Raw genomic sequence first — 27063 nt, forward strand, 5'->3', positions numbered from 1 at the left:
ACCTTTTCTTATATATAACAGCTCTTTCTCTTGGAAATATTTAGCCAAATTTACTTAATTATTTCAACTCTTCTCTTATACTCTTTCAGTGGGATAGCTAATCAAATAATATTTAAACTTCATATTATTTATTTTAGCAAAGCAGTCAATTCAGCTAGTTATCCCAGTATACACGAACAAATCAATGTATTAAGTGATGGAAGTCTGAGGAAGCATGGCCATTTTAGCTTCTTAGCATGCCTAGCTTTAGCATGTTAACAATTAACAATTGTACTTTAAATTATGGGAGTGTTTAGCGTTTAACAAATTCAAATAATATATAGAACTTTCCCAACTTTATAAATATCATATATTTAGTATACATTTTTATTCATGTGGAGGTTGTTTGCCACTGCTAGCATTAGCCGAAGGCAGCAGGTGTGCTAACTGTGACCAAATTAAATGTACAAGTATCGGGGTAATTTGACTCCAAACTGCATATTTCCTTTATAAACTTAAGTAAAGTGGAATTCAGTGTTTTATCAAAACAAGTGTTCTAGTGAGTTTGAAATTAGGCTTTAGCTGATGCAATTTCTACCGTTAGCATTGGCTTCTTGATCATACTTGAAAAGAAGACAAGCAGAAACATTTACTTTGTTAGTATTCATGATAGTTTGTATACATAATGTATAGGAGCACCAATAAAAAACTTTTTTTTTTCAAAACATTTTCAACATTTTTTTAAAAAGCCACATTTTGTTGTTTTTTTTTCTACAGAAAGCAAAGAAACTCTGTACATGAACAAGCAGAACAACAGAATTCGTCATCATGAACTGCAGAGTAAAACATCCGGACTGCTGGATTCATATCATCTCCAAAGCAAAAAAAATAAAAACAATAATAACAAGACCAGCTGCCTGCTGCTTACCTAGCACACTACATTACACACACAGCTTTTGATATTTAAAACACAAGATATGTAAGAAATGTACTTTCCAAAAACTGTGAAAAAGTGCAATAAATGTTCAACTGTTCACAACTCAAAAGGTCGTTTCCCAAACGGAGTCCAGTCCTCTCGCTCCCATCTGTGTTCTTCTCATCTGCCCAACAAAAGTGTTTGCTTGTACGTCTCCATCATTAAAATCTCTTACACAGTTGTACTCACATTCATGACAATGTACATTAATGAGAAACATGGCATTCACAAAAGTGGAGCAAATAACCATGATTGCTAATGACAAATATCTTTGGGTAAAAGGGTCATGAAAAACTATTTTCTCAGATGAACCTTTATTTTCCTTTTTTTTACAGCAGACATTTTGTGTACAGAATGAGTGTCTTGATTTTTCTTCATACAAAACTTTTCATGTAAAAACCAAAGGGAATTCTGGGAGTCTCCTTCAAAAGGCCAACGTTTTTGCGTTTATGATTTCTAAATCTGATGGAAAAGAACTGAAAACGTCTTTCTGCTGGGGCAAAATGTCCACATTGTTCAGCAGAAAAACAGCCGGAAAATAATAAAAAAATGCTGTGTATTTATTTTTTTCCCAAATATACAATCAACTTTTTTATATAAAACTTGTGACTGATTGATTTGTTCTTTTAGGAAAGGTTGGGGAGGGGTTGGCGTCCTGAGTCCGAGGTATCCTGGCCTGGGGAGGGGGCGCAGAGTTGTTCTCCACAGTCCGACGTACAAACACGTTGGTAAGGCTTTCAGAACGGAGCTCCCACTACAAACACAAAAGGCTGAAGAGCGTACAAAGAGGACGATGAAATGTTCTCTAGAACCGCGTCGGGCTTCTCATGAAAACGGAGCTCGATTGAAATCCCACAAAATAACAATATTAATAATAAAAGGAACTATGGGAAATGTCAAAATCATGAGGCAGCATAAAAAATAAAACATATGTACACGTTCATAAGGATATGTGTGTAAAAAAATAATACAACATAGAAAACAATATAAAGTCATGGCAAATATATGACACAAGAGGACGAGGCGAAAATAATAATACAAAAAAATAATGTAGGATTGTAAAGGGGCTGAATCCAATGTTCACTTCACTGAAATGGCCCAATAGATATACAAGATGCACAAAGGAAACACTAATCAAACAAACACTGTGTGTAGACTGTGCTGCACGAGCACCAACATCAAAACCAGCCAATTTTTGGACGTCCTCCTCTTGTCGTGACACCGACTCGACCGTCTTTGAGCGAGTGTTCGGCTCAAACACCAACTGTACAAATTTTTGCTGAGAGAAAAAAAACACCCCAAAAATTCACAATCTTCCGGTTAAAAGGCGACCGAAATGTAAAAGTTTCTTCATATGCTGTAAAGCTTCCCACGTTTCCTTCCCTCTCATGGCAATCTCCTTCCTGAGACTGAGCAAGGGTGGGGGTTTGAAAAAAAGTTTCAGTCTGGAGGTTTGCTTCTTTTGTCTGCAGTGGGGACGCCAGAGCTTCTGCCAGCACAACAAGCCGGTTTCTGTGTCCACTGGCCTCTGGTTCTGCAAGGTTTGGTTGTGTATTTGTGTGTGTGTTTGTGTGAATGGCAGAGAGGGCGTGTCTGAGCCTGCACGTTGCATCAGTGATCATGGGGCTGTGGTGATGGCGTTCAGGTCCTTCATCAGGCCTTCCAGGTGGGCCATTTCCTCTGTGAGCTCATCGGGCTCGTAGCTCTGAGGGAGAGGAACAGGGTTACTGCGGGGGGCAGGCGAGGGGCATGGGGGGAGGGAAGCAAGCACCTGAAAGGAAGGAAGGAAGGAGAGGAAAGGAGGAAAGGAAGGAGAGGGTCAGTAAGGGATTCCTTCATGGGTGGGGGTAAAGCGAGCTCAGGGATTGGTCAATGAAACTGAAGCATTACAGAAACCACAGCAGACAAAACCGGGGAAAAAAAAACGAGGAAGTCAACAGCCAGACAGATGGGGAAAACAAAATCATTCCAGTTATGGGTTTAAAAGGTCAAAAGGTCAAAATATTAGACAAATAAGAGAAGCAGCCGACAATGCCACGACGAATGGTGAGAGTGAGGTTGGAAAGAATAAAAGGAGAGAAAGAACAAACAGAAAATGTGATTACAACAAGTCCAGTGAAAAGTCATGCTACAAACACACCGGGCATGTGATGGACGTTCAAGAACGGGTAGAAGTTTGACTCTACTAGCGCATGTGCTCAACGTTGGTGTGAAATGTCGTAGAGGTACAAATCTCTATCCAGATTTTTTCTTTCTCGACGTTATTCTGATCTTTGAAAAGCTTGGTGTCATAATTTCTCCTATATGAACAGCTTTCAAACAGTCGGCACCTCTGAGAATTGAAGAATCCACACGTCACTCCCAAATCCAGGTCCCTGATTGTGCCTCACTAAATGCACGTAAAGGCTGAAAACTGTAGAAGTTTTTCTGCTCCAGCAGATTCTGACATTTTAAACCTTTGAATTTTCTTTCTGAGAAATTTGACGGAAACAAAATTCTATGGAAAAAAAATTGCTTTTTTTTGTCTCACTATAACAAGTAGTCGATCTAAGAGCACCAGCCAATCAAATCATGACACTGAAGTGACGTCAGCGTTTGCTAGACAGTGTGGCGCTCCAGTCGGAGGTTCTGAGGCGCCCAACAGGACCGTTTGGCTGCTCTGCACGAGAGAACCGCGGTTCTGGACAGAGTAACCAGGTTCATGACTTTGTGTTTGAAGGCAGGGAAGAGTGCTCTGCTTCGGGGAAAGCTTCAGACCGTAGATCTGCGTGAGTGAGCTGCTGGGCTCAGGAGAACTTTCTCTCTGAGTGACTTTGGACGATATGACCTTTTGAATGTAGAAATGCAGCTCCGCACTCCGAACAGTCCTCTGAATCCGTGCAAACAATCATGAGAATTTGTGTTATCAATCGTGTCCAGACAAATAAAGGTTGATGTTATTTCCAAATATTTACGAGAGGCCAAGATGCACATTGCTGTGTTGCACGCAGCTAAATGTCTAACTCTAACCCTTCCTCCAAGACTAAGATACTGACAATACAGATTTAGAAACTTATGAGCCAACAGTCACTTAAGAAAATTTAAAGGTTTAAAAAATTCAGAATTGATGGAACAGAAAAACTTCCATAGAAAACTGATTTAAAAGTTGGATGAACGCGACAGTTTTGAACGCTGAAGCCCCAAGTGGCTGTTTGAACGTGTGTTTTGGAGCCCGGTGTGATCGTAGCATAACAGCATAATCCAGTGCCCAAAAAAAAACCTGACATGGATTTGAAAGTGTGACGTGACGCTGGAATAATTTGAAGGCAGTAGTTACTGTCAGGTGGACGAACCAAACCCCCCCCAAAAAGCCGGTTTTTAGTGCTTTAGTCAGCCATACTTACGCTGTCTACATCCTCAAGCATCTTGCTGGTTTCTGGCACTTCAGGGGGCGCGTTGGGGACGGTGACTATCATCGGCGTTCGTGTCCGTCCTAGTGTTCCGATGGAAGCTGTTTTCACAACGTGGGGGTGAGTGGGAGGCCCTGAGGGAGGAAAGTGCAGACAGGAAGTCTACAGTTAGTGGAGGATCAATCAAATCCTAGGAGACTCATTTTGGCTAAATTCTTCAGGTTAGCTTTGGGTCAGACTGTGTCGTCGATGGATGTGCTGCACTGCAGCAGGGTCTCACCGGTCTGGGCGAGCAGGGGCGTGCTCGGCAGAGCAGGAGACTCGTATGATGGATGGCTGGAGACGGGGATTGCAGGCACGGCGAAGCTCTTGAGCGGGTGGGCGTGAGCGTGCGGGTGGGCCGAGCGGTGCGGGGGCAGGTTGCTGGAGTAGCTGGGCTCCTCGTCTGTGGTGGAGGAGCCGTGGTAGCTGCCCTCGGGGTCAGCCAGGATCTCAGAGGGGCAGGAGACCTGAGAGGAGGCCGTAGCGGGTGGGAGGGGCTCTGTACTGGGGGTGTTCCTCACCGACTCTGGAGAAGAGGAGACGCAGGAGCAATGAGTCTACAGGATAGAACACTAAGCAGCTTCCAAAAAAAGATTTATTATTGATTTTGTCCTGAACACATTTCAGTCACGACTCAGAAAAAAGAATCAAGAAAAAAAGCTAGTTTACTCATCACAGAAGTGATGTGACGGTCAAGTTTAAAACTACTATCCAGAGTAAAACCTGAATTTGTGACTGAGTGTTTAAAATGTGGGGCCAGGGGACCCAGGTCCAGAGTAGAGGGGTCACAGGGCTGCTAGGGCCAATAACCATCACCACAGTTTTCTTATCGGTAAAACTCGAGAAGCTGCTCTCCAGCCATGCTCTCATTTCATGTAAACATGACATTACTGAGCGCCCACTCAAGCCAGTGGGGGCAAACACAGATGGGGCTACCATGAAACCCGTGGACAAACCCACCTGGGGCCCAAAGGTAAACCATGTGGGGCCCACATTGCAATGTAAAAAAAAAAAAAAAAGGGCGACACACTCAAAGGTGTGTTTGTGTGGGTTTTCTCTGAGCACTTCAGTTCCCCCCACTCAACCAAAACCCAGTACGGATAATAATTTTCGGCTAATTCATATTTTCAAATAAATATAATTCATGAAAAATAGAGAAATCATCTGGTCGCACAGAAAGAATTGCAACACACTAAATTTTTCCCCTCCGTGAACTGCCACCCCTGGTGGAGGGGTTTGAGCGCTCGAGTGATCCTGGAAGCTGTCTGTACAGGGCTAATACCCATGGTATGAAGTCCTATTACAGTAGGCCTTTAGGTGACGAGCAAGACTAAGAGCGGTTCAGAATTTTGTTCTTATAACATAACATAACTTGTTTTTTACTTAGACTCATCAGGAAAAAATCTGAAAGACGTACTTATATTCTAAAAACATTTAGTAAAAAACTTAGTTTAAAACTGCTGAGCACTTTAGTTTATCCACACCAAGAAAAGGAAAAAAAAAATAGGTGTGTATATTAAAATACTTGGCAGAGAAATGTTGGGAAATAAATGTGAGTTAAACAAAAAAAAAACGTTCCCAGCACAGATCACAGGTGAACTCATGATGAAATAATGAAAGTGATCGACAGTCATAGGTAAGAAGAAGCATGAAGGATCATAAACATGGAAATTAAATCCCAGTTGAGAGAAACTAATTTCAAAATAGATGTAAATGTGTAATACACACTTCACAACTGTAAGGCAACATTTGTCAAAATTATATGAGCAACTGAGGATGTTGAAAATGTTTTGGTGTATCTTAGAAAAGCCTTTTTTCATTAAAATATGGTAAATTTTTGCATTTTAAATGATTTCAATCTCAAAAATCTCTCTGCACACAAATACATGGGTTATCTAATGAACACAAATGAGGCATCAGTTGTGCACTAATAAACTTAAGAATATTATAAACCAACACTGTCAGATTCACAAATTCATGTTATGTAGCGTTCAAAGCCTGCCTTACTTGAACTTTTAATAATAATAACCTATTTTAAACCTAGCATTTTTCTGTTGGAAACAACCCCAAATAACAGTTGTATATATTAATTCTGTGTATATTCATTTTCAAATCAGCTTCTCTCCTTAAAACCCGCCCTGTTCTCCTCTGCATCTCTCCTGCAGCATTCTCCCCTTTGTCCAGCAGGTGGCACCATCTCACCTGTAGAGTCCACCCTCTCTAAATGGGATATGGGGGTGGCGCAGGTGTGTGAGCGCGAATGCCCGCTGCCCGGATGATAGAGGTAGCTGCGTGTTGGTGATGCCAGGCTGCCCATGTGATAATGGTGATGATGGTTATCAAGCGAATGGATAGGATGAGCACTAATCACAGCTGTGAATGGAAATGGACACGGATACACAAACAAACAGGGATGAGATGTTAAACCAGCTGCAGCAACCATGACGACGCAGACGCTTCACTTATTTAAAAAAACATACAACTTTCCGACAAAAATTCATGAAACAAAGACAGAGTTTAGCGTTTTTTTATGAAAAGCATGAAATGGATTGCTGTTCTTAGAGTTTAAAAGTGTTGAATTCTCACACATCTCACACACTTACGCTGAGGGGGCTGCGCATCAAAGGGCATCATCATTTTAGGCCTCATCCCTCGTCGGCCTGCTAGAGTAGACATGCTGTCCTCTGACTCGTGGCCTAGAAGGATTGGTGGAAACCAGCCAATCAGAGATGGTTGCTACTCAATGGTTCTGACTGTTGACTGTATATGAGAACTGGACTGAGTGACCCCCTCCCCTTCCCTCCCAACAGGAAGTTGACATCCCTCAGTCATTATATTAGTCACAACAACCATTCTTGCTCTGATACCTTTTTTTAACATATTTTTGATAATCCTAAAAGTTTCATTATTTTTTTCTGTAGTGCTTTATTTATGTTAAAAACTGGCCAATGAGATACTCCAATTAAAGTATGTGGCTTCATGTGAAACATTCGAAGAGTTCGATTGACTGATTCTCCAGTGATTGCTTTCAAATGGTGGGGATGTGGCCTTCAACAAGCTCACTCCCGATTGGATAGAGTGGTCGCCATAGAAATGTTGCCTTAGACCAACTCGGACCAATCACTGATGATTTCTGGTTCCAATATGTCGACGTCCGTAAAACAAAAAAAATAGCAACTAAATTAATTTCACTTCATTGGAACCGGAACTAAGTCATTGTCTGTGGGTGATGTCACACTCACTCAGTCCAGTTCTCCTATACAATCAATGGTTCTGACTGACTCATTATGATCTTCTGGTTATTATGACATGTATTGAGCGTTGTACATCATGTATGAAAAGCATGGAATGTTCTGCATGAAGATCAAACACAATAACACAAAGACGAATTACAAAGTCTCTCCAGGACTCTTCCAGACACAAGCATACTTGTACGAATCTCATTTCCTGCCAGCATAATCCTATCTTTCCTTGGACAATCCCTCAAAATGCTATTTGCCGCCTGCCAGGCACGCTCAAGACTCCTGTGAGCTCAGGCATGGAGCCTGGCACTTCCAAAACAAGACACTGACCACGGTAGGAGTTCCGCCTCTGCTGCAGGTGGGGGTTACTCTCAAGGCCGCTGTCAGCAGGTGTGATGTCTTGGGAGGTGCGGGGGATGGGCGTCTCGGTCATGACCGGGTTGGGGTCCGGCGACTTGTCCATGGGTTTCAGTTCCAGCCTCTCGTGGTGAATCCAAAGGTCGGGCGGCTTCAAGTCCTTGGAGTTTCCCTTGTACTTGTGGGAGCCATTCGAGGACTTCGAGGCGGCTCGTTTCCTGCAGAGAACAGGAAGCCAATGGGGCCGACAGTGAGTTCACCCTACCTGCAGCTGAGTCCGTTTAAACAGGTAACAAAGAGGAAGCTTTTACTCCTTCCTTTTTTTTTTTTTTTTAATTTACTCCTTACTTTTTCTGGTGGGACGTGGTGCGACGAGTGCACAGGAACGCTCCCACGACCACCACGATGATGGTGAAGGCTCCGACTGATACGATGATGACGATGACCAGGATGTGGTTTTCACCACTCCCAACACCTAGAAGAAAGACAAACCGGATTTAACATAAAATATTCACTGAGACCAGTAATTTATGGGAAAAGTTAAAGATCAAATCCATGTTGTTTGGCACACATTTGTTGCTAAACGGCTTATCTAACTCATTATCTAATGTAGTATTCTGTAGGATGTCCCGCATGACCCAGTCCCAGGGGACTTCCCAACCATTGACTGTATAAGAGAACTGGACCGAGTGAGTGTGATGCTACCCTTAGAAAACGGCTAACTTCTGGTTTCTATTTAATAGTAAATTCAGTCGCCATTTTCTTGCAATATGGACGTCTGTGTTTCTGGTTCCATGTTGGAATCAGAAATTGTCAGTAAGCAGTGACTGGTCTGAGTTAGGGGTGTGTATGGGCAAGATACGATACTTATCCCGATACATGTCTCACGATATGTATCACGATATATTGCCTATATCCTTTTCTTTTTTTAAATAGTATGACTTAGAAAAAGACTCAAATACATCTTTCATTGTAACAAAATGGTAAAAATTATTTTTATTTAATGATTTAAATTTAACACAAGCTGGTTCAGCGAAATGTGCTGTGCTGCCAACTAGCGGACAGGGGTTTAGATGGAAAATGAAAACGAAGGACGCGCATAAATAAATAATTAAATATCATCTTGTCAGTATTTCAAATCAATATAAGTATCGCCAAAAGAAATACTGCGATATATCGCCGAATGGATTTTTCCCTACAACCGTAGTCCAAGTCGGTCAAGCCAACCAATCCAACCAGTAAGCTTGTTGGAAGACCCCACCCCTACCACTTGAAAGCGAACTGCACAAAATCTGTTAGTCAAATGTGGAAAATTCAATGTGAGACCAGAATTTTATTATTTTGATACAGGTATTGCCAAGTATCATGATATATCGCAGAATCATTTTTATTCTCTACACCCCTTGTCCGAGTCAATTGAGTCAACCTATCTTGGGTAACCACTCTAACCAATCAGGAGTAAACTTGTTGGAAGGCCTCCTTGAAAACAGGCTGCACAAAATCTGTCAATCAAACGTGTGAAACATTCAATGTGAGACCGAATACTTTTATCGAGGCATCTGACTGACCAGTTTATAACTTGAACGTGGCAGAGCAAGAATGGTTATTCTGACCAATAGAAAGAATGATTTAAAGCTATTCATTACTCTATAGAAGTCCTTAGGATTTTAGCTTCTCAGAACCAGTGGGTATTTCTTGTTTGGAATGTGAGGGGGGAGGGGTTGATCAGTCCAGTTCTCATATACAATCAATGATCCCAACCAGGGATTAACCAGACCAAACCATGATAAACTCCCAAGATCAGACATGTTTGGGTGTGTCCAGGGTAGCAGAGCTGTCCAAATCATTATTCTCCTTTTCTGTGAATTTTGTGACTTAAAATCTCAGTTACTTTTAAAGTTGTACCTACTTTCACTTTCTTTTGTGTAACAACAAATGAAATATATACAGAGTTAACATATACATAGTTTCATTGTCACATACAGTAAGTCAAGTAAGATAAATTTGTAACAGAGTTAGCAGTATTACCTATGACTTTGGTGCAGGTTCAAATGTTGTGTTATCTTTATTATTTGTAGGTTTTTGGTTTAAGGTCAAAATTGTACAGCAAAACCAAATTTGGAAGAAGTGATTTGAAGTTTTGCATTAAAAACAATCTGCACTCATTCATGTTTATACTGTCACAGCTGGATTAGTGGTTTTGTTGAGAATCGGTTTTGCTCCAGAAAGAACAATCAGATTCAACATTAATATTTGCCGTTTAAAATATAATTTGTAAATTCCTGGTTTTGGTTAAAGAGATGAGATCTGAAATCAGATTCTGCATGATGGAGCAGAAAGGACTTACCCAGTGGAGTTCCAGGATCCGGTGGGGGATGATTGCCCGGCAGCTTTGGTGGTAAATTTGAGGCTGATATGAAAGAAAAACATTTTATTTTCAACAGACTCGTTCAAAGAAACCAAACAATCAGAAAAATTCCGTATGTGCTAACAACTTTTCAAGTCATGCAATGCAACTTGTTCTCAGCCCGGAAGATGGAGCTCCTTCAAAGAAAGGAACATGAGGTGCGGTCAGCAGTGACAAAGTATGAAGAGGGAGTTTACCTTGGTCATTAGCCATTTTGTCAGAGGACTCAGCTTAACAGGCCAAAGGAGAGCAGGGAGAAAGAGACAATAGAGAGCAAAAAGAAAAAGAAAACATAAACAAATGAAAAAAAAAGGAAACTGGTTAGCTGAAAATAGCAGCAAAGGACAGCGAAATCAAAAGACCAATGGGGTTTGTGAGTAGCAAGAGGGGCAAAAGAAACAGAAAAACAGCAAAAAACAAAACAGCTTTTAAACAGAATGTGCTGCAGACACAGCCAAGCCAATATTAGGAGCAAAGCGTCAGGACAAAAGATTTCAGTTTCCCCACAATTAAATATAAACCATTTTGAACAGTATCCTGTGCAGAGGCGGAGCTAAAACCTTTTACATGGGGTAGGGTCGGGACAGAAGATTTTAGGGCGAGGGCAAATGAAAGTGGAATGCCATTATGTATATATAAAAAATATGTAAAATACAGAATTTGGGGGGCTCAAGATTTCATTTAAAGATATTGCTTTTGTTATTTTTGTAATGTTTAAAGAAGCTTAAATTGATTTTTAAATCCAAGCTTTAAAAGTATTTTAATGCTCATTTCAGATACTGTTTCTAGATAAAGTAACATCAGTTTTTCAGAGATAAAACTTTACAATTAAGTGTAAAACAAGATTACATGCCTCTTTTAATTAAAAGTCTGTTATCAGGACAAGAACAAATGATGTGATCCTAACCAAAACATTTAATATAAGGTCAATAAAATGTAAGATTTTCTGCTGTTTGTCACTTTTTTACATAGAAATTGAAATCTAAGCATGTTCAGCTCAAACTGAGGCTCTACAGATCTCAGGGAGTGTGTAAAATGTTGAAAGTCTATAATCAATAGAACAGTAGAACATAATAGCAAATAAAGACCATCTACATCTTTCAAAGTGGTTGTGTTTGCCACACAGCACAGACTTTGGAGATTAATGGTCGTGGTTTTTGTTTCAGCGACTATACTTTGAATTTTTCTGTTGACTAAAGTTTAAAATGTGAAATAATAATTTTAGCTTCTCAGCTAAAATTTGTCAGAATGCTAATATATTAATTCCAAGAAAGAAGCATATATAAAATGATTTAATTTTAACAATTTCATTTTATCTTCTGCTAATTCTCAACACATTAGAACCAGGACCTCACTTAAGTTAGCATCACCTTGAACGGCAAAAACATGTAAGAATATTTTAAAAGAATTGGAAATAGAGTCAGGCGTGAAGAGATTAACTCCATAAAAACTTGTTTTTACTCTTTATCTTTTACAAAGAAACTACAGAGAAGGGAAGTATTTTGTGCTAAAATAACTTTTTGTTGTCACAATGTGTGTTTCCTCCCTGTCACAGTTAGCCGCTGTAACTTACCCTTCGGAGTGCGGAAGAGGACGGCGTCGGACATGGGGCCCATGCCTTTCGAGTTCCGGGCCTGGATCTTGAAGTAATAGGTGGTGTCCAGAGTCAGCTCCTGGATCTGGTGTGTGAGGCGGTTCCCCACCACCGGTTCAATAACCCAGTCGTGGACCTCAGCATTTACATCTGTGCTATAGTAGATGATGTATCCTAGAAATAGAAAAAGGATAAGCATGTATTCTTAAAACAGGGGGCTAATGCAAATTTTTCGTTGTATTAGAAGCCCTATAAAAATTCTTCCCAAGCAGCGCCCCTGTTGTGTAGGCACGTCACCTTAAATATAACATAAAATTTAATATATTTTTGTTTTGAAAGTACAAAGGAAGTTTTCATTTTGATACCCAGACCTGCCTAAAAAGCCATTATGGGGAAAAAAAACATATGACGTTTTTATTTTGGATTTTTTTCTAAGAAATTACTTTTACAAATGATCAACTTTGTTTCATTGAATCTTCATCATTTTCATAAAAAATATCTAATGAGGTTTCTTGTTTTTTTTCAGAAACTTTATAGATAATTTAAACCGGTCCATGGTTTGATAAAGGTTGGGGACCACTGCCTCACAGAATGCATTTCATCTATATAAATCTTAGATCGTGATCAGCTCTTTGTTTTTATTCTATAATACTGGACTTAATTTTTAAACTTTGAGTTTGAACGTTCATGTCTGTCTTAGAAACCTGAGTAGTGAGGCGGTTTACAACCTTAAAACATCTATAACTTTTGTAAAAAATGAAAATAACTTTGTGGATTTGATCTATTGCAAGTATTTTTTTTAAATGCAACTCACACGATAAACTTGGTAATATACAAATAATACATGAATGATGATAGCATGACGATTATTGACATAAATAAAAAGTCCTAAACTTCTGGACCCAATGTCTTCTCTTAGAAACAACAGGTGAGTTTCCTGGCTTTTGCTTTAAAGGCTTCTTTATGTCTCGACGACAAATCAAGTTTGAGGCTCACCTGTGATTTTCCCGTTGGCTTCAGAAGGAGGCTGCCAGTTGACAATAATGGTGCGAGGCTTGTTCTCTTTGCTCACCACAGTCACATCTTTTGGAGGAGAGCTGGGAACTGCGGAGGGAATCGAGTGTTGTAAATGCAGAAGATAGTAGAATAAAATGCCTTTAGGATAAATGAGTGTGTTCTGTCTGAGACGGCTAATCGTGGTAGTTGTAGGTGACTTGGATGAAATGACCGCGTCAAAAAGCCGCTCCTTCAAAAAGAAAGATCAGGTCTTCTTAATAGTGTAATCAATCCTCACCTTCTAGTGCACAGATTAAAGATAATAAGTGCTTTTTGTAAATACTTCAGTAAACCAACATATTATAGAAACCATTGATTAAGTTAATTAAAAACCCACTCGGATCATCTTATGATCTATTTCCAAAGAGTTCCCAGTGCTCCTTTAATAATGATGATGATGTTTTTAGCCAAAACTTTAAAAAAATGTGTTATTTTCTAGGACATAGTTTCTGCAGAGCAACAACAGTTAATTAGAAATTCACCCATGAGTTGTGGGCGGGACTGTTGGCACAGAGCAACCCCGCCCCGCTTCTCTGATGCTGAGAGCTCTCTGTTTATAAACACTCCCCCTAGCTTGAACTAACCCAGTTTTGGGCAAACTATGGCCCGAGGGCCATTTGTGGACCCTAAAACCATTTATTCGGGGACGCCAAACTGGAATACATTTCATTGATCATCTTTATATAGAAGTGTTTTTGATGACTATGGATTGGTAACAGACACCCTCTGGCCGTGGTAGAGGAGGGCTCTCCGTATTCGCGGATGCCTCCGGTCCCTAACCCCCCTGAATACCCCCTGGATATATTGTACATTCATTTATTTTACATCAAAATAAAATAATCTTTTTTTTTCAGATTCCATGTCATTTTTTTTTCTTGTGAGATAGAATTAACAAAATATGCAGAGGATCTGATTCCGGTGTGGCCCAATTGTCAAATTTTAAGAATCCTACGAGTCAAAAAGTTTACCCATGCACCCCTGCACTAACCTTACATTACCGGAGCAACAGAAATGGTCAGTAATGCGTGGATTCAGTCGTCTACAAGGGGATACATTGACGTTGCAAAATCTTTTTGTTTTAACTGTATTTTTCCTCTGCTCCTGATTCACAATAATTTGAATAGAAACACTCCGAAATGCAAATTTGAGCTTAATTTTCTTAATATATGTCCTTTGTTATCAAAAAGTGGCACACGAACATGTTAAAATCACACACAAATCTCAGAGTGGGTCTTTAAGCAAAAAGTGTGTTGTGACCACACGTTAAATCTTCAGTAGAAATGATGGCAGTCACTACATTTTTAGCTTAATATAAAGTTAAAGACACATTCTCAGACACTTCTTCTCACTATTTGTTTTATAATGATTTACTCTATTCAGTCCCTTTTCCTGCCCCTACACTAAATGTGCTCAGACACTGATACAGGTGCTTGTTTGTGTTTTTTGATGAAGGTGTTTTTGAACCCTACTGGACTCGAAGGTGGTGCCCTGCGCGGTCATGCTCCAGGTGCTGGCGCGCCGGCCTTTGGTCAACATGACGGAGAATTCGTACAGAGTGTTGGGCTTCAGACCCGTCACGATGTGGCTCAGGCTGGAGGTGTTGGCCATCTGGTGGGAGACAGGGAGTGTTAGTTTGAATCCTAATTCTGACAACATGAGTCACCCTTTGGTGATATATTTCTTAATAAGTGAACAAATGTCAAATTAATTCATTTCTCATGTTTTTTGGGGGATTAATGATCAAATTACAGTGTGATATCACAAGTCTCTAAAATGTTTCATTAAAATATCTCATTTCTAAAATATTGAATATATGGTTTTTATCAAGTGGAAGTTATAATCATTAACTTTAAAAGACACTTTAAATACACCAGTGGATGTGTGGGAATTTTTAAAACACACATTTCCATAATTTCCAAAGTTACAGAAAAAAAAATGTTGGTTATATTCTAAATTATTGAGATGTTTCTGTAAACTTGCAAATGGAGTGCAGTTTAATAGTAAAGCATTTATAGAATTATAAGCACTATTTGGATGTGCTGCTACACCACACATGCTGATGTCATGATAAATGAAAAATTCAATACATGAAACTGCATTGTTCTGCAAAGTCGGTGCATATTTGTGAGTGCGGCATGGAATGTGAATAAAGATTTTGCATGAGGATACTCAGCATACACGAAGAAACCCATAAGTTACAGTACCTCTTGAAATAAAAATAAAATGTGGTTATGGACGGTTTCTACTTCATAGCGATTAGCAATTACATCAATCCTATTGCATCCCTACTGTAATCATGCGGTCTAGTTCATACTAAATAAAGTTGGCTTGTTTCGCATTTGTGTACTTTAGGTTTGAAACAAACCAATCTAAACCAATTTTTGTCCAATCCAAAAATAGATATAAAATAAAAAACAAAAAAAGTAAATATGCTGTAAAAATGTTGTGTTTTTTATTTTTTGGAACAATCAGAATTAAATAATGTCTTAACTCCTTTTTTTAAATAGAATATAGTAATAGCAGCTTTGTCCTAAAAATCCTTTGACGTGTAAACGTCAATTTTCTGGATCAAGTTAAGCTGTAGGTACCATAGGTGGTCAGGCTGCCAGATCAGTACGGCGACTAGTGATGATGTCACAGTACAGCAACGCCACTTAGACAAACTACGTAGTGTTGAGATCTCCTCGGGCTCTACTTATGTTTGTTTTCATTTTACGTTTCCTTTTATGACCTAAACTCAGTATTACATTAGATTATTTTTGCACTGACAGCTCCTTCCCTAACAACAGCTCTCTTCAGCGATGGACAGAAAGTGAGCAGTGCGTATTCTAGCTGGGGTTTCTCCGGTCCCTGCAACCAAGAAAGAGGTTTAACACGGGCTGTACGTACTTCCAAAATTACGTGCGAATAGTCACTTTCTTTAAATTTTTTTTATATATGTGCGACTGATGATAAAATTTAGCCTCAGACGCACTTAAAATACGAGTGGGCAATGCAAATTTAATTGTTTACTTAATTTGGGCAATTTTAAAACATGAAAACATGAAATATATACATACATGAAAAAATATATCTATACATTGAGAATTAACTAAACTTGTGTGCTGTTTGTGTTCTAGTTGCTCAGTAAAAGCCTTAACTTCAGCAAACGAAAGAAAAACAAATTCAACTTTTGTCCAGGTCTTCTTTTCAAATGTGCAACACTTTATCGCTGCAGTCGAGTTCTGTGTCGGCTCTCCCAGCTTGGTGGCATCCTGCCATGTTACCGTGCAACAAGCCGCATTATGTATCAAATAATCCGCTTTTTGTGAAAAAGTGATCTAAGCTGAAGAAATAACAAGAATAAAGAATAAATTCCCAGAGGCCTAAACCTCTGTTCAACCTCATCTGAGGTGTCATGCATTCATTTCTCATTATCCTTACATGTGTGTCACGTCGTATGTCACTTGATGGAGGTCCAATGGGTTGGACCAATCACTATCTTACACATCATCAAGTCGCAAGGCCCCGTCCCGATCTGGCAGGCTGAACGCATATGGTACCTACACTACCATTGCATCTTCTCATATGCATGAGGTGTGAAATTCAAATGACAGATTCCCTCCTGATAACCTTGTGATCCAAGCGACTACAAATCAGTTTAAGGTAAAATAGGGCATTAAACTACAACGAAAAAAAGAAGGATGATATAAAATTTGACATAAGCACTTATGTAACGATCTCATCTCAATGCTGAGACAAGCAAAGGGTTTTGTTAAAACTAGCTTAACGTGCAATCACAAAAGCTCAGCCCTCCTCTGGGGGCTGTCAAAGTGAGGGCAGGGGGATAGGAGAGGAAAACTCCCCTTCAGAATCAGTTTAAGAGCAGGCGGCCCTTCAATAATGCACAAGGCCGTCTGGTTCCACTCGCTCATGCAGAGACGTTAAGGTGACGGCGTTTCTGTTGGGTAAACCTCAATGAAGACACAGACATTTAACACAACATTCTCAGAGACCAGCACCTTCCTGATAAACTTCTTTAATCCTTACGCATTCCTTCAACAACACTAAATAAATCATAAAGCTGGAGAAACGGCTCGTGTATGAGAGCCACATACCGACAAAGGAGCAGCAGAGGAGCCTCCTCTGCTGGACTTCTTGGCTTCACTTGTTTTGTTTGTGCATGTGAGTGTGCACTGTCAGGTCTACACAATCCTTTTTTTTCTGCTTCTCAGTTTGTCTTGTCCTTGTTGAATAATTAATCAGTAAATGCAGCGCTTTATCTGAGCCCTGCTCTGTCGCAGGTTGCACAAACGTGCACTGCATCGCCTGGCATGCTGGGAAAATTCTGTTTTTTCAGATGAAACAAACTTCTGTTAAGGCAAACTTTCATCAAACAAACAAAAAAAAACTTGGTTATTAAGGATCGCTTACAGACTAATGGTTTGTTTGTTTGTTTATGCTTACACAGTGATTTTGAGCTGCTATGAACTCACTAAACCCACAGGAGCAAAGTCATCCTTCACTTCTGCCTCCGTCTGAAAGCCTTCCTACAAATGATCCTCAGTTACCTCTGATTACTTGATAAATGTTGCACAACCTTGTGCATCTTAAAACCCCTCACATCATAAATACTTGATATGAAAATATAAACCACTTTGCCCCCCGAGGTGCATAGCAGCCAAGGCCAGCTGCTGCTTTAAAATACTCCTGCCTCTTCCTGCTGATCTGTTGCTACACATCTGTCGATATTTGCGCAAAAACAGTCATTATTGTCACATGACACCTGCAGACAAAACAGCGATTCCTGCAGCTGCTGTGTGTTTCATCCAGGTGCCACTCCACAGGGAAAAAAAAAGAAATCTCCTCATCTGAAAATATCATTCTGGAGTAAATTTTGGAGGTTTAATCTTTCCGACATTGTCAAGAGTTTGTGTGTCTAAACAGCTGCACTTGTGTCTCCTCCAAACCGTCACCCAGCTGAGCGTGAAATTAGATGAAGTGTGATTAGACTTCTTTATGACGGCAGTGTAAACAAATGTTCTTGCACGCTGGATTTCTGACAGAGCAGGGCTTGGAGCTGGTTTCTGTAAGCTGCAAATCATCTGCTTACACCTGTGCTTGGGTTTACGCACACTGTGGTACAATCTACGAAACAGAACCCATCGAGCAGGGTTTGTAATCGGGTTACAGTGTCTATGCCTTAGACAAAACTGCCCTATGGGTAGATACAGGCTGTCTGCGGGCAGAAAATGGGCAAACCTGTATGGGGCCTACACGAAATTTTAGATTTGTAGACTAGGGGGGAGGAAAAAATCGATTTAGCGATACATTGCGATCTTTTAGTTGACGATACTTGTATCGATTTAAAATGTTGATAGCATATATTTACATGGTTGCAGTGCATAATGTTGTTTAACCATTTTATTAACATGAAAGTTGGGTTTTTTTCTCTTTAAAAAATTGTGAAATATTTTTTATGGTACAGTCCTGAGATATATCACGATACACGTCATATCGTGAGATGCGTATTGCGATACGTATCGTACCGCCACTTTTCCCAATACACACCCCTATAATAGACCACTGGGTGAACCCATAGAGAAAATATACGTTTTTTAGGGGAACAGTAGTAACAGGTCACAGCAAAGACTTAACATGTAAAGCCTAAGGCCCAATCAGAATTCTTACCTTCTCCCAAACCTTCCAATCGAAGGTGAGTTTGTAGTGGAAGTGGTTGTTCTAAATATTTTTTTTTAAGATCCCACCCTCCAAGTGGAGGGATACAGAGACCTCCGTCGCGAGGGTGTTCCCCGTTGGGCTGTGCCACAGAACACCAGGGTACGTGGGTCCGAAGCACATAAGTTGACATTTAAATATCAGTAATGACTTTTTGTTGTAGTATGACCTTTTTAAAGCTATGCAACCAATGTTGTTATATATGTTCAAGTACCAGAAGCACTGCGCTAACGCTAGCTGCGGCTATTGGTGACGTCATTGAGTGAAAGTGACGTCCATAATCCAAGACACTTTTTTTCCATAACTGTCCGTTTGGAGGGCTAAATGTAGGAGTAGGGAGAAGGGAAGAATTCAGATTGGGCCGAAGTCATCCGACCCGAACAACTGCTGAAGGTTGTTGATATGTCTGGGCCCATGGAGGGACAAAGAGAGGAGCCACCGCATCTTGAAGGGAGCACAGGTGTGTCTTGCAGTTCGCTAAAGGCTCATGTGGCAACCTTATGGGACGCCATGAAAATAAAATGTACCATTGTCGTGTGTGTGGTAAGTGTATCATAAAGTATTTGTAAGGATAATGGAAGTTACACAAATGAGGTATGAGGGACCATAAGATTACATGCTAAGTGTTACAGCTCAGGTGCGATGCTGGAGCGGTCTAGCTCATATTGGCGACTAGATGATTGCAGCTACAGGCTCTGTTGCCGACCTCATAAAACTCTAAACTCACGTAGGTTCACGCCATAACCCGCTGTTTATATAGGAAGTACATTAATCCCTCCCTTATTCGCTGCAGTTCAGCTGTGGTGTCAGGCGAAAATCTGAACCCAACGAAAGAGATTCACAGCGCTGCAGAGGTCAAACGTGATCGTCTGCAGTGGGATTTCCTATCGCACTTTTAAAGTTACGTAAAGACTGCGGCACTCACATACGGTTCTAACTATGGAACACTATAGTACTCTACAGGTTTTCCTGCTCATTTCAAAACGGCTGCCTTCATGAAGTCTTAAAAGCACTTTCCGTGAGAAAAGTTTAGCACAGTTTTTTAAACTCTGCCGTGAGAATAACTCAACTATTTTAAATTCATTTCTTTAAATAACTACTTGCTTTTTTAAAGAATGGCACATTTGTTGATAATTATATTTTTATAATACAGTTACACTATGTTAAAAATGTGTGGATCAAATTGGAGACACTGGGTAAATAAGGTGCATTTTTTTTCCTGGACACTCATGTAAATAACTTACCAAGTCACACAAAGCATCATAATTGATAATGGCATTTTTTGTGCGGATTTCTTCAAAAGGTTTTAAAAAATATCTGAATTAAAAAAAATGGAATTTTCTGTCACTTCTTTCTGTTGTGTGCTTTACAGCATTATAATGTGAGTTTTCTGATTTGCTTTGTTGTTCTCTCCCTTAATATTCAAATGGCACTATTACTCAAACTGTAACCTGATTATTTCTTTGTCAGAGAGCAAATTGAGTAATTTAAATTCATCCCCTAAAGTGTGCGCATATGAACATCATTAGTGTCTAAAAAACACTCAGTTGTGTCTCTTGTCAGACTTTTGAAAATTTCAGCCAAGGTTGCACTTATTTTGTTGGATTAAAAAAAGAGAGAGACCTTCAGAAAGCACGACTTTATCTGTAATGATCAAAAGGAGAGAACAAAGATGGAGCTCTCACCTTCACTTTGGTGTTGGCAGGAATGTTGGTCTTCCATCGCACCGTGTAGAAGCGGTTGTCGGTGATCTTCTGGTTCTTCGGCAGAGTGTTGTCTGCCCAGGTCACCTTGATGGTGTCGTGGGTTAGCACGGATGCCTGGACACCCACGGGAGGCATCATGGGAGTATGGTCTGGTACTGGGGTGTATGGAGCAGGGAACAGTTCGTACAAGTCAACATCAGGGTCTATGGGAGGAGCGGGGAGGGTTCGCGTGCCAGGCAGCAAACCCACATGCACACACATTAAAATGTAAGGAGGACGTGGTGGATCGGGTTGTGACAAAAAAATAAAAACAATGCAGGGCGGGACATGGAGGAAAGAAAACAAGGTTAATGCGTTAAAAAAACGGATGGAGGATGGTCGTAAGGTTGGATGGGAGTGGTAGGGTGTTGTACAGATACCACAAGGGTAGGATTGACAAGGGTGAAAAGAAAGAGAGAAATTCTATTAGGAAAACAGACTGACCTCTACAGAAGGACAAATCTACAGACTTGGTGGCTATAAAGAAGCAACTGAACATCATGTGATGCTCTATCAATAGTTACTGAGGCGCTACAAGAGAGAGAAGATGAGGTTATCTATGCATACAAAAAGATATAGATAAGTGGAAAACCAGAGTGTAGGCAGATTATCACATCTAATATTTCATGTACATATTACTATTAAGAGGCATTTCAGAGACAGGTCATCTTCAGACATGGTCACAGTGCACAGAGAAACACAGAATGATGAGCTTGGAGTTTTCAGAAGAGGGCTGGATATGGATGTGCTGCTTCTCATCTGAGGCTCAAAGGTGTTTGGACTCTAAAGCCTGACTGAAGCGCTCTGCTTTAAAGCTGCAGGAAACTCTGCACCGGCTGTAGTTTGACATCAAAGTTTCTTAGACGGGGATTTTTTCCCCATCCCCCGAAGACCTTCAACAAGTTTCAAGCTTCGTTCACACCGCTCTTGGAAACGGACGTTCAAGCGACCGCTTCCAATGAAAAACATGTAAAAGTAAACACGCATTTCAGGCTTCAGCGATCAGATCTATTGAGTTTACGTGTCGCTACGCAAGTTTCTATGACCGTTGGCCGTTGAACACGCGTTGAAAGTTTTACCAGTTGAACTTTGACCAATTGGGGACTTGGATTTGGTGGTGCCAACCATTTGAAAATTGATTAATGAGGGGAACTTAATAATTGCCTTTGTGGCTGGCCTGAATTCTATGGCACTAATGCTAGGTTCACACTAGACGAGGAAGCGCTGTGGAGTGGAGTGCGTGTGACATCCACTCTCTCCTGCAATTCACACCCCACGCGCATTTTTCTGCGACGTTTGACAGGCGCTTTTGCAAGAGCTTTTTTTTTCACAATCATGGGTAAGTTAATAACCTAAAAATATTACTCCATGTTTCTGCTAAGAAGAAGCAAGTAGTTAGTAGGATTACACTTACTTACACTCTGTCCGTCTGTGTGTTTTGTCTAAGTGTGTGTGTGTGTTGTGATTGTATGCTTGTTTGGATATAAAAACATGATTGCCTTTGTCAATCGCGGTGTTTTATTGTGAAAAATTGGTTATGTTTTGGCGGATATACACTAGTGAACAGTAGAAAAGAAGAAGAAGAAGCCCCTCCCTCCTAGTCCAGTGTGAACACCGAGGGCTAAATGCAAATTCAATAATGCGGGTCACATGCCCGGTGTGTATGAAGCCTGAGAGAAACTGTAAGCAGGTATGAGCTTTATTAACCCTTTAACACCCAAGCTCTAGTGTTTATATGCTTTGATTTACTGCAACTCTTCAACCGTTAATGCAGTCAATGTAATTCCAGTAGATCTGCTGGAACTACGTTGATCGCATTAACAGTTAAAAAGTTACAGTACGTTAACGATTTTGTGTTTAAGTGTCACCGATTACGCCTCAGGTGTTAAAGGGTTACAGAAAATTGGTTGTGCTGAGTGTCTCTGTCTATTCCAGCCCACAAAGCACAGTGTCTAAAGCAAAAGAGGGGCTCTACAAGCAGCTCCTGGCAAACACTGCAGAGTAAAATAAATGCTTTAAGACGAGCTTCTGGGCTCCAAATTTCACAACAAAAAACATGCTCAGTCACCCAAGACGGCTCTCCTCTTCGATTAATTGTTTTTCCTTTCCTCTCTGTCTTCGTCCATTTGACAACTTTTGGTGCCCTAAATATACTCCCAGCAGCTAGTAGGAGGTGTGTTTGTTTGTGCGCCTGTAACAAGTGTTTGTGTGTTGCATGAGGGAGACTAAAGCCTGCAGGCTGCATTTCTGTAGAGAAGTCTGCAGGAACTGGCCTTTAAAAAAATTCATCGGCTGAAACTTCTCATTTCCAACAATTAACATGTCACATCACCAGACAGAGTACAATGTAGCTCTCGTTCAGCCTAAGTTCGCCAAGTTTTTTCTCTTCTTCAAGAGTAAAAGTAATATGTAGGTCAGCTTTTAAACGCCGACTTGAACAAACTGGCAGGAAGGGAACGCGCCCCCGAGGATTCGGCAGCACAAGATGGTGGTGGGCTTTTGGTTCTGCTTTGAGAGGAAACGTTTGGATCTGACGAAGGGTTGCCAAAGTCACCACGGGGGGTCTGCGTGAGCGCACGCTTGTGTGTTTGTGTGAAGAAGCTTCTTAGAGAGAAGCATGACAGTCTGTGGGTGTGTGCGTAGTCTAAAGCACCCCCCCACTGCACCCCCTTGAAGCATGTTGACGTGAATCATGTCACCAGGCACCCCGCCCCTCTCATACTTGCTGGTGTAACACTGAGGCAGGAGGCAAACTGCAGCGATCAAGGCTGAGCGGGAAGGCGGGAGGCTGGATGGGATGGGGGGGAGCTGGGTGCAGTCCACATTCTGGGACACTCCGGGGAGCGCGGCTCCTAGTCTGCTGGATCTGTCACATAAACTGTGTCAGCTCCGCGAACACGCAGTCTAACTGGCAGCGTTTTGCACTTTAAGATCATTTGTTAAGCAGCCGGGATTGGGACTTAAGCTCTACTTCTAATTGCTAACAGGGTCGTGATCTGAGGCTTAGCGAATTATGCATCGTCTGGCGGGCGGCCAAACAGGACGGTCGGATTCTTTGGCTAATCGAACAAAGCTGGTTTATTGTACATCAGAGGAAGAGGAAAGACACAGCTGTGGCTCCGTGGATACTAAAAACCAAACTGTCATAAACAAATAATTGTTTGGGTTGTTTGATCATTAAAAAAAAGGCCAATATCGTTGTTTTTTTGTTTTTATTTCTTTAGTTCACATGTGTCAAAGTCAAGGCCCAGGGCCCAGATATGGCCCGCCAGGTACTTTTATTTTATTGTTATTAATGGCCCAATGTTATCTTGCGCTTATTTCTAACTTGAATAATTTTGGCAAAATATATGTTTACGGAGAGTAAAATATTGAAAGTTATTTAAGGTTTAAGTTGATTTATCCTGGAATAATATTCCTGAATTTTTTATTATTTATAGTAATGTTAAAAAGTGATGTTTTTAAAGTTTAAAACATTTGGTCTAAGTGTGTTAAATAGATGTTTATCCTGTTCGGCCGACGAGCTAAGGTGTGTTTTGGATTTTGGTCCCCTTTGCGATTGAATTTGAGACACCAGATTTAATTTATCAACTGCCGTATTTTTCAGCATAAAAGTTGCACTTTGTTTGGTATTTTTGCATCGTTTAGCAGGTGCAACTTGTATGTGGATGTTTTCAAAAAATTAAATGGCAACAACCACTAGAGGGCACCGCAGGTGTGTGTATCAGTATTATCTACTGACAGAAGAAGAAGCATCGCTCATTCTTACGCCAAGCTTAGTCGGAATTGTTCCAAAGCAACACAGATGATGAAAAATTCAACGGATGTAAGGATTTGAAGTGATATTGATTTATTACAATGGAGTGTTAGGTCCACAAAAAAAGTAATATTATAAATTCATAAAAAGTTAATACTTTAAATCTTGTGAATTTATGAGATTTAAAGTTTTAAATGTATGAGTTTAAAAGTTGGAAATTTATGAGAAAAAAGTAATAAATGAAGTCAATGACTTTTAAGGTCATAAATATTCGACTTTATTTTCATAGTTTAACACTTACTTTGATACTTACTTTTTTCTCGTAAATACACGAGATTTAAAGTTGTAAATTTACGAGAAAAAAACATGTACATTTACAACAATAAATCTTGTCAATTTACAGGAAAATAGTAATAAATTTAGCCTATGACTTTTAAAGTCATAAATACACGATTTTATTCTCGTAATTCAAAAATTAGTTTTCCCGTAAATTTAAGAGATTTAAAGTCGTAATTTAAAAACATTTTTTTGGCTTGTGAACTGGCCCTAATACTATGTCGTATTTTATGCTATGGTTATCTGAGTAATCATTCATATTTTGCACTAATATACCAGATTCCCCCCAATGTTTCATAAAGCTAAATAAGCATCAATGAGAAATACATATTTCCCGAAGGTGCGACTTTTACTCCAGTGTGACTTTTTTGTCATTACTATACATTTTTTGGCGTTAGCGACTTATACTCCTAAGCGACTTTTAGTCCCAAAAATATGGTAAATGTTAAAAATATATATATATTTTTTTCCTTTTTTTAGAGTCTTGTCTAGGCCTCCACATAGTCACTCACTAGTGCAGAAGAACGGGATTGGTCAGTCGAACTTGGATGACAAATAGTAAGTTGGTTGTTTAACCCTGACAACCTGTACAACATCACTACCCTCCCTGGGGTTTCCAGTTTATTAAACCCTTGACACGCTTGCTACTGTTGTCTAATTGACAGGCTCTAAAATGAGACGATTTCGTAGTTTACTAGCTGTCTCTGTAGACTTAAACTGCTTGTCACGGCATATTCTTGGCCACACGTGCCAACTCAAAAGTCTGCTCCAACATTTCATGAGCTTATTTCCCACATTGTAATTATCAGGCCTTGCAGAAAACTCTGGGGGCAACATATGAAGGTTTGATTAAAAAGAGATTTAAGTATACTTGTGGTCATGATGAGGAGTGGTAATTAAAGCTCCAAGGCTGACCCATGACCCCTTACTCCTTTATAAATTAGAGAAGAGCCTCATTCTGTGTGATGCTGGTATCAGGTTAGACAGAGGGCAAAGGCAAATGTCAGCTCAATCTTTTTCAGTGTGTAGATTGAAACTTCTTGAAAAGATGTGCTATCCAAAGCTGTTGAGCTGGAATAAATTAGAGCATTAGATTGCCTATCGCTCCTACCTGACTGGGCTCTGGTGGCAGTACTCTCGTACACTGGGATCCCCTCACCCACATTGTTGAAGGCCTTCAGTGTGATCACGTACTGGGAGCTGGGATCTGCAGGAGAAGAAGGAACAATTAGGGCTGGGTTAAAAAAATCAATTAATCGATTTGAATCGATTTAAGCTTAATAGATCAATTATCAATTCACAACCATGAATTTTCCAAACTCTTTTAAGGAAATATGTTTTAAGTAACCATTTTTTGTCTAAGACATCGTTTTTTTCCTTACTTTCTTCTTCTTCTGGAATAAGGTGTACTGCTACAGCAAGATCGCCATCTAGTGGTCAAGCTGAAACACCCTCCAGGAGAGGCAGAACGATGTTTACAATGTTAATGATCTGAAAATTTTTTGTTAAAGCGTCTCTTTTTGAGAATCCATGTAACACTGTATGATATTAATAATCTCATTATTTACATATATTATTATTTTATTTATTTATAAATAACTGCTTCAGATTAATATAAATATATTACAATCATATAGTAGATTATTAGTGTATTTCTAAACAAATGTGTATAAATGAAAAATTGAATTGAATTGAAGAATCAAAAGAATAAAACAAATAAAAAAATTGGAATCGAATAGATCCAGGTTCTTGTGAATCTAATCGAATCGTTTCTGGGATGTATTATTGATACCCAACCCTAGGAAAAATGGTCTGATCAGAGCAACTTCCAAGCACACTCAATTTAGATCTTTAACTTTAGATAAGTTTAAATTCAGTCAGATCCTGATACTTATGAAACCAAAACACAGGTGTCAGGGATATCCAAAGGAAGTTTTAAAATTTTTTTGGGATGGGCACATGACCTATGACCCAATTCGTGGTAAACTGTGAAATAAGGCAGTTTTCACATTTTTGCACAATATGGGAAAATAAAACTTTTTTCAAGCAATCTTCACAAAATTTCACACACATGCTGCCAGCTTAAGACTACAACTACCAAAGTTTCGTTGACTTTTGATCTCAGTATGAGGCCGCCATCTTGAACTTAAAAAGATCAACTTTACTACCTTGAACAAAAATTAATGTCATCCTAGGGAGTTTGTTCTATCACCTCCTAATTCCTTAAGCGTCATCACAAAACTACTTGGGAAAAAATGTTGACTTTAACATTAGCACGGTGAATTCACAGAACAAGAATTTTCTTGTTCGCACATTTTACAAAACAAAATATTGTGAACATAAAGGATTCATATATTTAATGCTCACAATACTTTGCATGATTAACAAAAAACACTGTTGCTAAGGAAATCCAAAAAAATACTTTTGCAGATTCTTTTAAAAATTGCGTAAACCTTTTTGTCACC

At 39.8% G+C, this 27063-nt stretch overlaps 1 protein-coding gene across 8 annotated transcripts in view; it reads right to left on the reverse strand.

The window, feature by feature from the left end:
* Positions 1 to 623: 623 nt before the first annotated feature.
* The window catches only part of neo1a (neogenin 1a), a 230446-nt gene continuing 204006 nt past the window's right edge, over positions 624 to 27063 (reverse strand). For 2 of the 8 annotated variants that reach the window (XM_024296393.2, XM_024296398.2), the window contains exons 16-29: positions 25710 to 25805; positions 20446 to 20669; positions 14512 to 14650; positions 12983 to 13090; positions 11966 to 12160; positions 10590 to 10622; positions 10333 to 10395; positions 8334 to 8460; positions 7959 to 8203; positions 6990 to 7082; positions 6589 to 6759; positions 4625 to 4912; positions 4339 to 4478; positions 624 to 2726 (exon numbers count right to left, since the gene is read on the reverse strand). In XM_024296393.2, the coding sequence (XP_024152161.1) occupies positions 2574 to 2726; positions 4339 to 4478; positions 4625 to 4912; positions 6589 to 6759; positions 6990 to 7082; positions 7959 to 8203; positions 8334 to 8460; positions 10333 to 10395; positions 10590 to 10622; positions 11966 to 12160; positions 12983 to 13090; positions 14512 to 14650; positions 20446 to 20669; positions 25710 to 25805 (2075 nt within the window). In that variant the 3' untranslated portion in view covers positions 624 to 2573. Of the gene's footprint in view, positions 2834 to 4338; positions 4479 to 4624; positions 4913 to 6588; positions 6760 to 6989; positions 7083 to 7958; positions 8204 to 8333; positions 8461 to 10332; positions 10396 to 10589; positions 10623 to 11965; positions 12161 to 12982; positions 13091 to 14511; positions 14651 to 20445; positions 20670 to 25709; positions 25806 to 27063 lie in introns of all 8 variants that reach the window. The other 6 variants (XM_024296402.2, XM_024296395.2, XM_024296396.2 and 3 more) reach the window with 6 other exon arrangements.

The sequence above is a fragment of the Oryzias melastigma genome, linkage group LG3 (assembly GCF_002922805.2).
Source record: "Oryzias melastigma strain HK-1 linkage group LG3, ASM292280v2, whole genome shotgun sequence".
In the NCBI taxonomy this organism is placed as follows: Eukaryota; Metazoa; Chordata; class Actinopteri; order Beloniformes; family Adrianichthyidae; genus Oryzias; species Oryzias melastigma.